The sequence below is a fragment of the Callithrix jacchus genome, chromosome 9 (assembly GCF_049354715.1).
Source record: "Callithrix jacchus isolate 240 chromosome 9, calJac240_pri, whole genome shotgun sequence".
In the NCBI taxonomy this organism is placed as follows: domain Eukaryota; kingdom Metazoa; phylum Chordata; class Mammalia; order Primates; family Cebidae; genus Callithrix; species Callithrix jacchus.
In genome coordinates, this window is record NC_133510.1 from 123,788,568 (window position 1) to 123,801,357 (window position 12,790).

Sequence of the window (12,790 nt, forward strand, 5' to 3'; positions counted from 1 at the left end):
CACCATCTCAGGCTGGGTGCAGGGGTTCATGCCTGTAATCCCAGCACTTTGGGAGCCTGAGGCAGGAGGATCACCCAAGGTCAGGAGTTCGAGACCAGCCTGGCCAACATGGTGAAACCCCATCTCTACTGAAAATACAAAAAAAAAAAAAAAAAGTCGGATGTGGTGGTGGATGCCTGTAATTAATCCCAGCTATTTGGAAGGCTGAGACAGGAGAATCGCTTGAATCCAGGAGTCAGAGGTTGTAGTGAGCCGAGATCGTGCCACTGCAGTCCAGCCTGGGCGACTCCGTCTCACACACAAAAAAGGACGGGGACCATCTCCACTTTGCCCCAGCCCCCACCTCTCACACCCAGCTTGCTTCATTTGTGTCAGCAATGGCACCTGTATTTGCAACCCACATTCTGGCAGACCAGCCGAGCCTGGTCTCCACACTGTTGGCTCCACCCAACTGCTCTCACAGCCTTCCAGCGGGGATCTGGCTGGGGTAGGGCAAACCCATTTGGGAGCTGGGAGAAATGACAGTCCTGAAGATTGATTGAACTGGGATGCTGGGTGCATTTTGGGAAAGGATGTTGTTTCATTGGGCTCTGAGTGAACACCTCCTATTTGTTAGAATGGAAACCTCCCTCTGCTCCTGTCTCTTCATGCACATGAGTGTGTGATTCTGTGCATATGGATGTGCCAGTGTGTGTATGTGATGTGTGTGCATGTGTATGTGTGCACATGTCCACGTGCCACACAGAAGGCATCACATTAAGCTCTCCCTGGAACCACCATTTCCATCAAGGACTGGAGACTTCGTCTGTTGGACCAATTTGATGCCTGTGCCTGTGCACACTCAGGGCTCTCAGGGTCCCTTCTTGCAGAAAGCCCTCCTGGGACCAGGAGCCAGGCTGGGCAGGGAGGTGACATCTTGCCTCTCTTTTGTATTTGCTTGGTGCTGGCTGAAGATGCGCCAGGAGGAACAGACCAGCTACATGGTGGTGCAGACAAGCGAGGAGGGGCTGGCGGCGGACGCCGAGCTCCCGGGACCGCTCCTGATGCTGGCCCAGAACTGTGCCGTCATGCACAACCTGCTGGGCCCTGCCTGCATTTTCCTGCGCAAGGGCTTCGCGGAGAACAGGCAGCCTGTACGTAAGTCGGCTCAGTGGAGCCTGCTGAACTTGGCTTCACAGGGCGCAAGGAGGTGCTGGGAAGAAGAAGGGGTCTACACAGAGCTCATGCCCCCAACTTGTGAATCTAATTCCCAGAGTTTTCCATTCATGGCTACAAAGTGCTGGTGTGAGTCCATATCCACCAGCCAAATAATAATAATACTATTAGATCCATTGCTTTGAGCACTTACTAGGTGAGCACTGTGCCTGGTGTGCTGGCAGATTGCCTCACTTAAGCCTCAGAGCAACCCTAAGAGGTGGGTGCTTTTATCATCCCCATTTTGCAGATGAGGAAACTGACTTGCAAAGGTCACATGCTCAAGGTAACAGCTTGTCGGTGGTAGAGGTAGGTTTCACACCTGGATAGTAGGACTCAAGAGCCTCTTGTGCTCCTAACGACAACTCTGTATACCGGCACTATCCGGTAGAACTTTCTACAATGATGGAAATATTCTAAACCCCGTGCTGTCCCATACAGTAGCCACTAGCCACATGTGGCTATTGACCACTTGAAACGTAGCTAGTGCAACTAAGGAACTGAATTATTCTAACTCCAATTTACATAGCCACATGTGGCTAGCAGCTTCTGAATTGGACAGCTTTTTGCAAGTAGCTAAATAGTCAAAGAGAGGGCTGGGCAGGGTGGCTCACACCTGTAATCCTAGCACTTTGGAGGCCGAGGCGGGTGGATCATGTGGTCAGGAGTTCGAGACCAGCCTGACCAACATGGTGAAACCCCGTCTCTACTAAAAATAGAAAAATTAGCTAGGTGTAGTGCCACACACCTGTAATCCCGGCTACTCAGGAGGCTAAGGCAGGAGAATCACTTGAACCAGGAGGCAGAGGTTGCAGTGAGCCAAGAGCACGCCATTGCACTCCACTCTGGGTGACAGAGTGAGACTCCATCTCAAAAAATATATATAAAGAGAGAAGAGGAATAATGAGGATGGCATAGATGTAAACATTTGTAGGTTGCATTTATTGAAGGCCACATGCCAAACACTTGACATAGCTTGTCTCGCTGAGTGCATGATAAGGCCCTGTGAGGTGGGTACTGGTGTTAACCCATTTTACAGATGAGGAGACTGTGGCTCAAAGAACAGAGTGAGCTGCCTGAGGAAGTAGATCTGAGCTTCATACTCAGGTCTGTCTGCCTCTAGGGCCCAAGTGCTTCTCCCCGACCACATGAACTGGGGAGAAAGGAGTGTTCCCATACCCTATTCTCACTGACCCTGAGTTGCTGCACTTGATGAGTCCCTGCCACATCAGTGGGCCTCCCTGGCTCTACTCCAGGGCAGAGAACACACATTGCTACTGCTCTGCATGGGGAGTGTGATCCAAGGACCAGCCTTCAGTACTCAGCAGACCAGCTCCGGTGGCGGGCACACGGCATGAAGGGCCACCCAGCTTTGCTGCCTCCTGGATTCTGGGCATACCGGAAGAATGGAAGGGGCTGCCATGGGGTCAGCAGTGCCTGTTCCTCCTGAGTCCTGCAGAACTAGGCCCTGGAGAAGTGGGAGGCTGCTTAAGTCCTGATACATGGGAAAGGATTTATTAGGTCTCAGTAGCTGGTCCTAGGGAGTGTGCATGTCTGTGTACACACATGTACTTGCTCACTCGCTTTCATTGACTGTTGGGATGACCCATTGCACAAAACATCCTTTCTGGTCACTCAAGAACATCTAGGAGCATATGGGGCTGTGTTCGAATGGCTCTGACCTACCCTTCCTTTTTTTGTTACTGTTTTTTGTTGTTTTTTTTTTTTTTTTGAGACAGAGTTTCGCTCTTGTTTCCCAGGCTGGAGTGCAATGGCGCGATCTCGGCTCACCGCAACCTCTGCCTCCTGGGTTCAGGCAATTCTCCTGCCTCAGCCTCCCGAGTAGCTGGGATTACAGGCACGCACCACCGTGCCCAGCTAATTTTTTGTATCTTTAGTAGAGACGGGGTTTCACCATGTTGACCAGGATGGTCTCGATCTCCTGACCTCGCGATCCACCCGCCTCGGCCTCCCAAAGTGCTGGGATTACAGGCTTGAGCCACCGCACCAGGCCTTTTTTTTGTTTTTGAGACAGAGTCTCACTCTGTTGCCCAGGCTGGAGTACATTGGAGCAATCTTGGCTCACTGCAATCTCCACCTCCCAGGCTCAAGTAAACCTCCTGCCTCAGCCTCCCGAGTAGCTGGGACTGTAGGCCTCACCACCATGCTTGGCTAACTTTTAAAAAGTTTCTTTTTTTGTAGAGATGAGGTCTCACTATGTTGCCCAGGCTGGTCTCGAACTCCTGGCTTCAAGTGATCCTCTCGCCTTTGCCTCGCAAAGTGCTGGGATTGCAGCTGTGGGCCACTATGCCTGGCCCATGGTGAGCTTTTTAGGTGAATGTCCATGCAGTCACATGCCTCCCTTCAGGTGACTCCTATTCCTACCCTGGCAGAGCTGGGAGCTTGCAGCCTGCTCCCTCCAAGCTCACACAGCCTCTTGACACAGTCCCGCCACACAGAGCTACCTCTGAACTCTCAGTCCTGTGCACCCAGTCCCATGAGATGTGACTCAGCAGCCCTTCCCTTTCTAGATGATCTGCACGTTTTCTGACATCGTCTTTTGTCCTGGGGCCAGTCTGGAGTGGTTGTCTCTACCCACCCTGGCCCCGTTGGCTGGAATAGCCTGTGTGCGCAGTGGAAATGCTGCACGGTCACTGTGGCATGCCTGTGTGTCTGTGCTCACAAGAGGTATGCCCATACCTGTGTGAGCCTCTTCATGATGGGCACACCTACCTTGTGTTCTCCCTGCCGAAAAGCAGAGAGCTGCAACATGGTGGGAGGATGGATGCTGAAGGCCACTTTTGGAGTCTACTAACTAGGTCCAGCTGGGCACCTGTATCCATTTCATGCCAGTCTGTCTCCTGGGCATGCCTGGGATAACTGGCACCTCACCAACCAGGCCTGCTCTTTGGAGAGATCACTGCCATCTGTTCTGATGCCTAAACTCAGAGTTGCCTTGATTCCCAGGAGACCTGGGTACCACTTGAGGCTGGAGATGAGTGCTTTTTGGACCCTGGCTGCAGCCAGAAGCCCCGGTGGTCCTGGAGTCCTCTGCGGTGTCCTGTGACAGGGCAATATATAGGGACGGGGGTCAAATTGGAGAAGGTGGGGCAGTGCCCAGGAAGCAGGCACAGCCCCCATTCTGCTGCCATGTCTCCTCCTGACTCCTCCCCCACTTCAGGATGGCCCCGCTTTCTCTCCCCTCCGGGGCCTCTTCTGTTATCTTGCAGCTTCTGTTCCCTGCTCTTCCTGTTTCATCGGGTGGTGTTCTCTCCTCTCTGTTGTGACCTCCCCAGACCTTGTTTACTTTGCAGGTTTTTGCCACCAGACCAACTTTGTTCCCTGACTCATTCTTCTTTTTTGAGACAGGGTCTCGCTCTGTTGCTCAGGCTGACAGAGTACAATGGCACCATCATAGCTCACTATAGCCTCAGACTCCTGCTGACCCATTCTTGTATCTGGAACAAGGGGCTGGGGGCACAGAGGTTCTGTGCCCAGGCTGGTGGGACTGGTGGGTCCTTGGGCATCTCCTGTTAGGGGCCCAGGAGCCTCCATGTCTAAGGGAGATGTGAGACTTTCTTTTCCCCTCAAGGTCCTGATCCAGCCACACCCCTACTGCGTCCTCGTCACCTCGTTTCCAGTGCCTGCTGCCACTTGGATGGCCCCAGGTTAGGTATGTCATGACTTCCAGTTCCCTTGTTGCGGCTAATAGGACATGTTCTTTTGTTTCAGGATAGATCACTGCGACCAGAGGAAATTGAAGGTAAAACTTGGCCCCTTGTGGTAAAGGACTGCCCAGCCCTCCAGGAAGGTGTGGGAGGGGAGGTTGATGGGAAGAGAGGCCCCCTGGGAAAAGGGCCTGGTTCAAGTGCTGGGTATCTCTGTGAAAGCAGCTGCTGGAGGTGTGCACAGGAGGCAAGAGGAATGCCCCAGTGTCCTGGGAAGCTCCTGGGCCCCTCTTTCCATGCTGGTGGGCCCTTGGGCTGCCTTTGCCCACAGAGGCTCTCCGGTCCCGCCCCCAACCACATCCACCTGTGCTCACTTCCCCAGAGCTCCGAGAGGCCTTCAGAGAGTTCGACAAGGACAAGGATGGCTACATCAACTGCCGGGACCTGGGCAACTGCATGCGCACCATGGGCTACATGCCCACCGAGATGGAGCTCATTGAACTGTCCCAGCAGATCAACATGAACTGTGAGTCCCTCTCCCAGCCACCTGCATCCCTTCCAGTCCTCACTTTGTAGTCCTCTGCAGTCAGACAGGACTGGCTTCAAATTCTGCATCCACCTCTTTCCAGCTCTGTGAGCTGGGGCCAACCACTGACCCTCTCTGAGCCTGTTTCCTCACCTGTAAAATGAGGGCTGAATTGGAAGCATGGAGCCCAGAAAGTAGATTAGGGAATATACATAAAACAGCCCTATAACTGGCTCACAGGAAGAGCTGAACAGAGGGTTGCTGTTACTGTGATGTTTTTCTCTGTCTGATGAGCAGGTCAAGGAGGGGTTGCCCGTTCTGTCAGTTGCCTAGTTGGAGACAGGGAATGGGGAGATCGGGGATGACCTAGCCCTTTCCTCTTTCTCCAGTGGGTGGCCATGTAGATTTTGATGACTTCGTGGAGCTAATGGGGCCTAAACTCCTGGCAGAGACAGCAGATATGATTGGTGTAAAGGAACTGCGAGATGCTTTCCGAGAGGTAACGGGCAGAGGCAGGCAGGTGGGGGGTGAGGGGGCTGTTGGAATCCTATCTGCAGGATAACTACTTCAAAAGAAGCCTGAGCCCCAAGTCCCAGATCAGGGGAGGGAGCTTAGACAGAAAAGGATCTCTGGTAAAGGGGGGCACTGACACTAAGAAGGAGCTCACCTTTGGGATCTGCTGCTGCCAGTTGTCACGTTGGGGCCACCTCTCCTTCCTTCCTGCCTTCTCTAGTTTGACACGAATGGTGATGGGGAAATAAGCACCAGTGAGCTGCGAGAGGCCATGAAGAAGCTTCTGGGTCATCAGGTGGGACACCGAGACATAGAGGAAATTATCCGAGATGTAGACCTCAATGGGGATGGACGAGTGGACTTTGAAGGTAGGTGGGGCTTGAAAGTGGGAGAGAACAAGCCAGCAGTGGCCATCCATGGAGCCTTCCAATTGTGTATCCACCATGCAACTATCAATCTGCCCTAAATTTCCAGTTTCCTCCTATCCTTCCATCCATGCACCCCTCTAATGCACCTCCCACCCATACCCCATGCATCTATTCATGCATCTGTCCATCTGTCTATTCATCCTCTACCTATCCATTCATCTGTCCATTTATCCATCCATCTATTTATCTACCTATCGATCCATCTTTTCATCATCTAACCTTCCATTTTTCTACTCATCCATCCATCTATCCTCTGCCTATCCATCCATCAATCCATTTATGCATCTATCCATTCATCTATCTATATATACATCTGTCCATTATCCATCCATCCATTTATCCATTGATTCCTTCATCCATCCATCCATCCATCCATTCATCTACCTATCCATTCATCTTTCCATCCATCCATCCATTCATCTACCTATCTGTCCATCTTTCCATATTTATCTCTCCATCTTTTCATCTGTTTATCTCCTTATCTGTCCAGATGTCTATTTATCTGTTCCTCCACCTCTAAATAATCATTCCTATAATCATCTATCCATGCATTTATCTGTGCATTCATGCATCTATTCATTCTTCTCTACATTCACCCATGAATCTATCCTTGTATTCATCTACGCCTCTCTCTGCGCATTCATACTTCTATACTTCCATTTACATATTTATGTCTCTTTGTCTGCATATCATCACCCATACTTACATTGATCTGTCCATCTATCTGTTCAGTCATTTCCCCATCTATATCCATCTACTCATCCGTTCACCCATCCATGTGTCCATCTGCACCCATCCTTCTCTATCCATTTATCTCTCTACCCACTCAGGCATCCCTCCATGGTAGGTATTTTCTGGACATTACCTTCCTCAACTTGACACTTAGGCTCCTGAAGATCTGACCACAGCTCACCTCCCTTCATTCACACTCCACCAAAGTACTTGTGATACTTGTGATCAGGGAACCTGGTAGGGTCTCTTTCGAATACACTGATCTTTTTGCCAGGAGGGCATTTTTGTTTGTTTGTTTGTTTGTTTTGTTTTGTTTTTGAGACAGAGTCTCATTCAGTTGCCTAGGCTGGAGTGCAGTGGCAGGATCTTGGCTCACTACAACCTCCACCTCCTGGATTCAAGCAATTCTCCTGCTTCAGCCTCTCAATCTCACCTGGGATTACAGGTGCCCGCCACCAGGCCTGGCTAATTTTTGTATTTTTTATTAAGACGGGGTTTCACCATGTTGGCCAGGCTAGTCTTGAACTTCTGACTCAAGTGATCCACCTGCCTTGGCCTCCCAAACTGCTGGGATTACAGGTGTGAGCCACTGTGCCCAGCCACCAGGAGGGCGTTTATCTTGTTCTTCACTTGGGCTAAGTCGTTAGCCCACGGGACCCAGTGGGACTGCTTCCTCTAGCACCCTTCCCTGGTTCCTCAGACTGAACCTCCCCTGTCCTGGGTTTTCAGAGCACTCCAGACTCACCTTTTCCTCACGCCGTCCCCTAACTGCTGGCTAGAGTTGTCTTCCCAATTGACTCTGAACTTTGAAAGAAGAAGAACCGTATTTTTTTTAATCTCTGCATTTCCTGCATAACACAGCTAATGCTCAGTGAAAGGTTTTCTATGTATTTGTTTATTATTTTAAGACAGAGTCTTGCTGTGTCGCCCAGCTGGAATGCAGTGGCGCCATCTCGGCTCACTGCAACCTCTGCCTCCCAGGTTCAAGCGATTCTTGTGCTGGCACTACAGGCATGCACCACTACACCCACCTAATTTTTTATAGTTTTAGTAGAGATGGGATTTTGTCATGTTGGCCAGGCTGGTCTTGAACTCCTGGCCTGAAGTGATCCACCTGCCTTGGCCTCCCAAAGTGCTGGGATTACAAGCATGAGCCACCATGCCCAGCCTCAAAGGTTTTCTTTTTAAAGGATCAATAATAATCATAATAGTTCTCATTTACTGTACACTTAAGTGTGGTCATTGTGCTAAGTAGCTTTATGCATATTATCATATTTCGTTCTCTGTGACTCTGTGGATTGCGTTATTATAACCTCATGTTACTCATGAGGAAACTGAGGCTCAGAGAAGTAATAGAACTTGCCCAAGATTGCCGACCTATTACGAGGTAGAGCTGGGGCATAACCCAGGCCTGAAATCATAACTGTATGTAGTCTTGTGCATTCTGCCATGCGAGGCACCACGGGGTACAGGGAAAGGGTAAAATGTTGACTCTGCTTGCCAGGTACTTGCATTCTGAGCATAAAGACAAGATAAGAATGTGGCAGAGACTGAGTGTCCAGAACACAAAGGTTGGGAGGTTTTCTCTCAGGAGCAGTCAGCCTTCAAGGTTGGGGAGTATGGATAGTTGGCGAGAAGGCTTTGCTACCACCAGATCTGAAAACCTCAGGTCTCCCTGAGTCCAGGTAGTGCCCACCAGAGATGACAGCCTTGCCCTTGAAAGCCTGGCATCCCCCATTCATCCTATGAGGAGGTATTGTCCATATGCTGTGTGCTAAGATCTGATCTCCCTCAAAGAGCCCAAGAAGAAAAGTAGAGAAAACAACAGTGTCATCCATGCTGTGCTAGGGAAGCACAGTGGGCTGTGACAGAGGGGGCACCTGTGTGAAGCTGCAGGGAGGGATCAGGGAAGACTTCCTGGAGGTGGTTATAAAGAATTAGAGCCCCCCAAAATGGGAAGAGCCACCAGGTGAGGGGGAAGGGAGGGGTATTTACCCAAATGAGTTGAAAACTTAAATCCACACAAGTCTGTACATAGATGCTTATAGCAGCTTTATTCGTAATTGTCAAAACTTGGAAACAGGAAGCAAATGGATAAATAAACTGTGGTACATCCAGACAATGGGATATTGCTCAGTGCTAAAAAGAGATGAGCTAGGCCAGGTGCAGTGGCTCATGCCTGTAATCCCAGCACTACGGGAGGCCAAGGTGGGTGGATCACTTGAGGCCAGGAGTTCAAGACCAGCCTGGCCAACATGGTGAAACCCTGTCTCTATTAAAAATACAAAAAAATTAGCTGGGTATGGTGGTGTTCACCTGTAATCCGAGCTACTCGGGAGGCTGAGACACAGAATCGCTTGAACCTGGGAGGTGGGGGTTGCAGTGAGCTGAGATTGCACCACTGCACTCCAGCATGGACCACACAGTGAGACTCTGTCTCAAAAAAAAAGAGAGATGAGCTCTCCAGCCATGCAAAGACATGGTGAAGAGGGGACACAAATGCATGTCACTAAGTGGAAAGCCAATCTGAAAATGCTGCAGACCATACGATTTCGTCTATATGACATTCTGGAAAAGGCAAAACTATGGAGACAGTAAGAAGATCAGTGGTTGCAAGGGGTTGGGGGAGGGAGGGATGAATAGGCAGAGCACAGAGGATTTGTAGGGCAGTGAAACCGTTCTGTAGGAGGCCAGGTGCAGTGGCTCATGCCTGTAATCCTAGCATTTTGGGAGGCCAAGGCGGGCGGATCACTTGAGGTCAGGAGTTTGAGACCAGCCTGGGCAACATGGTGAAACCCCAACTCTACTAAAAATACAAAAAAAAAAAAAATTAGTTAGGCCTGGTGGCACATGCCTGTAGTCCCAACTACTTGGAGAGCTGAGGTGGGGGGATTGTTTGAGCCTGCGAGGTAGAGGCTGCAGTGAGTCAAGATTGTGCCACTGTACTCCAGCCTGTGTGACAAAGTGAGACCCTGTCTCAAATAAGTAAATACTTTTTAAAATTAAATTAAATGATTCTGTATGATATAATAGCAGAGGATGCATGTCATTATACATTCGTACAAACCCATAGAATGTACATAGTCAAGAATGAACCCTGATGTAAGCATGTAAACTGTGGCCTCCAGCTGATAATGATGTATGGAAGTAGGTTTCTCAGTTATAACAAACACACCCCTCTGTGTGGAATGTTGCTGGTGTAGGAGGCTATGCATACATGGGGACAGGGGATGCAGAAAAAAACTCCGGACTTTCTACTTCATTTTGCTGTAAACCTAAAATTGCCCTTAAAAAGAGAGAGAGAGAAGGGGCTGGGCATGGTGGCCACATCTGCAATCCCAGCACTTTGGGAGATCAGGGCAGGAGGATCACTGGAGCCCAGGAGCTGGATGTTACAATGAGTTATAATCATGCCACTGCACTCCAGCCTGGGCAACAGAGCCAGACTCTATCTCTATATTAAAAAAGGAGGAGGAGGAGGAGAAAGGGGGAGGATGGGGTTGCTTTCAGAAAAGCTGAGAGGAGACCAGCCTGGCCAACATGGTGAAACCCTGTCTCTACTAAAAATTCAAAAATTAGCTGGGCATGATGGTGCACACCTGTAATCCCAGCTACTCAGGAGGCTGAGGCTGGAGAATCGCTTGAACCCGGGAGGCAGAGGGTGCAGTGAGTCCAGATCGCACCGCTGCACTCTAGCCTGGGCAGCAGAGCAAGAGTCCATCTCAAAAAAAAAAAAAAAAAAAAAAATGCTGAGAGGTGAGAGCGAGAGCGCCAGCTGCACTTAGGGGGCTGAAAAGAAGATCCATGTAGTTGGAGCACAGAGGTTGGTAGTTGCTTGAGAGATATGGCTGGAGATGTCAGCTGGGCCAGATCAGGGAGGGCCATGAGGCTGTGTCACGATATTGGACATTTTCCAGTGGAGAGCCATGGGAGGTTTATGCAGGGGTCAGATCCGCAGATTAGAGCACTCTCACTCGCTGCTGCATGGATGGATTGGAGCCAGTGGAATGAATGGGGGACCAGCACAGAGCTGGGGCAGTGGCAGTGGGGAGGGTCTGAAGGCAGCATCCTGGGGAGGACTCAGCTGCTGTCTGCTCCCACCTGCTCCTCTGCCCTTTTAGAGTTTGTCCGGATGATGTCCCGTTGAGGCCGTGAGGGCCCCTCCAGGACTGCCAAGCTCCCAAGGCGGGGCGAAGAGGAGCCAGAGCTGGCCTCACCCACCGTAGCCGCCAAGAGCCCAGGATGTACTGGCGGATGGGGCCTGCCTGCACCCCGGGGAGGCGCCCACCCCGGACCCCCACCCCTCCGCACTGTGAAAGACTAACTCCTGCAACTGGAAAGCGGGGCGCCCGCTGACGAGGAGGCCACCGTGCCAAGCCAGCAGAGGTCATGCCAGGCGCCAAGTGCCATGTGCCCAGCTGCTGCTGGCTGGGTGGGCCAGGGAGCCTACCAGCAGACCCCACACAGCATGTCCGCCCCAGGGCAAAGCCTCCCTCCTTCGCTCTGCGCCCGTCCCAGCTCGCCTCAGCCCTGTTATCTCAGAACCAATAAAAATATTTCCAAGAGCAAGATCGCCATGACGGTCTTTCCTCCTGGGGCTTGGTTAGATGACCCTAACATTTCCTGAGGACCAACTGCATGCCTAGACCCAGTGGAGTATTTCTGCATTCAGCATTTTTTATTTGTTTGTTTATTTATTTTGAGAGAGTCTCACCCTGTTACCCAGGCTGGAGTGCAGTGGCCTGATCTCGGCTCACTGTGACCTCCACTTCCCAGGTTCAAGCGATTCTCCTGCCTCAGCCTCCCAAGAAGCTGGGATTACAGGTGCACTCCACCACATCTGGCTAATTTTTATATTTTTAGTATAGCCGGGGTTTCACCAGGTTGGCCAGGCTGGTCTCAAACTCCTGACCTCAAGTGATCTGCCTGTGTTGGCTTCCCAAAATACTGGGATTATAGGTGTGAGCCACCAGGCCTGGCCAATGTGCATTTGTAGAGCACCTATTATGTACTCAGCGACTTCCATTCCCATCCATGGGCCGGAAGCTGGGACTGCTAAGGGAGACTGAAGAATGTATTTAGCTGGGTACTCAGCATCCTCAAACAAAATCAGATTCTATAAGAAGAGAAGCGGCTGGTGTGGTGGCTCCCGCCTGTAATCCCAGCACTTTGGGAGGGTGAGGCAGGCAGACACTTGAGTTCAGAAGTTCAAGACCAACCTGGCCAATATGGCCAAACCCCAACTCTACAAAAATAGAAAAATTAGCAGGGCATGGTGGCACATGCCTGTAGTCCCAGCTACTTGGGAGGCTGAGTCAGGAGAATCGCTTGAGCCCAGGAGGCAGAGGTTGCAGTGAGCCGAGATCATGCTACCAGCTGATGGAGTGAGACTCTGTTTGAAAAGAGAAAGAGCTGCCGTCCTCTCTGCTGAGTGGGAAGAAGATGTGTAGCTGATAGGCCCAGGATTTGCTTGCTGTGTTATTTAGGGCCAGTCGCATCCCCTCGCTGCACGTCAGTTTCCTCATGTAACATGGGGTGATAAAGGACGGGGTCAGTGCACAGCAAGTGCTCTCAGGGCATTGCATGGCATTGAGCACCCCAGGGACTGCTATTCAGACTGCAGTGGAATCATGCAACTGAAAAGACCCACTGTAATTCGTTTCTATAAGTGAAGTCTTAAAGGAGCCCAAAGGAGAAGTTTGTGGGTAGAAGTTGTCCAGAGTCTTGGT

At 50.8% G+C, this 12,790-nt stretch overlaps 1 protein-coding gene across 6 annotated transcripts in view; it reads left to right on the plus strand.

The window, feature by feature from the left end:
* The window catches only part of CABP1 (calcium binding protein 1), an 85,579-nt gene extending 73,949 nt beyond the window's left edge, over positions 1-11,630 (plus strand). For 5 of the 6 annotated variants that reach the window (XM_054238982.2, XM_078337442.1, XM_078337441.1 and 2 more), the window contains 6 exons: positions 954-1,133; positions 4,927-4,957; positions 5,245-5,388; positions 5,778-5,887; positions 6,122-6,269; positions 11,183-11,630. In XM_054238982.2, the coding sequence (XP_054094957.1) occupies positions 954-1,133; positions 4,927-4,957; positions 5,245-5,388; positions 5,778-5,887; positions 6,122-6,269; positions 11,183-11,208 (639 nt within the window). In that variant the 3' untranslated portion in view covers positions 11,209-11,630. The remainder of the gene's footprint in view (positions 1-953; positions 1,134-4,926; positions 4,958-5,244; positions 5,389-5,777; positions 5,888-6,121; positions 6,270-11,182) is intronic. The other variant, XM_017976426.3, reaches the window with a different exon arrangement.
* Positions 11,631-12,790: the final 1,160 nt, after the last annotated feature.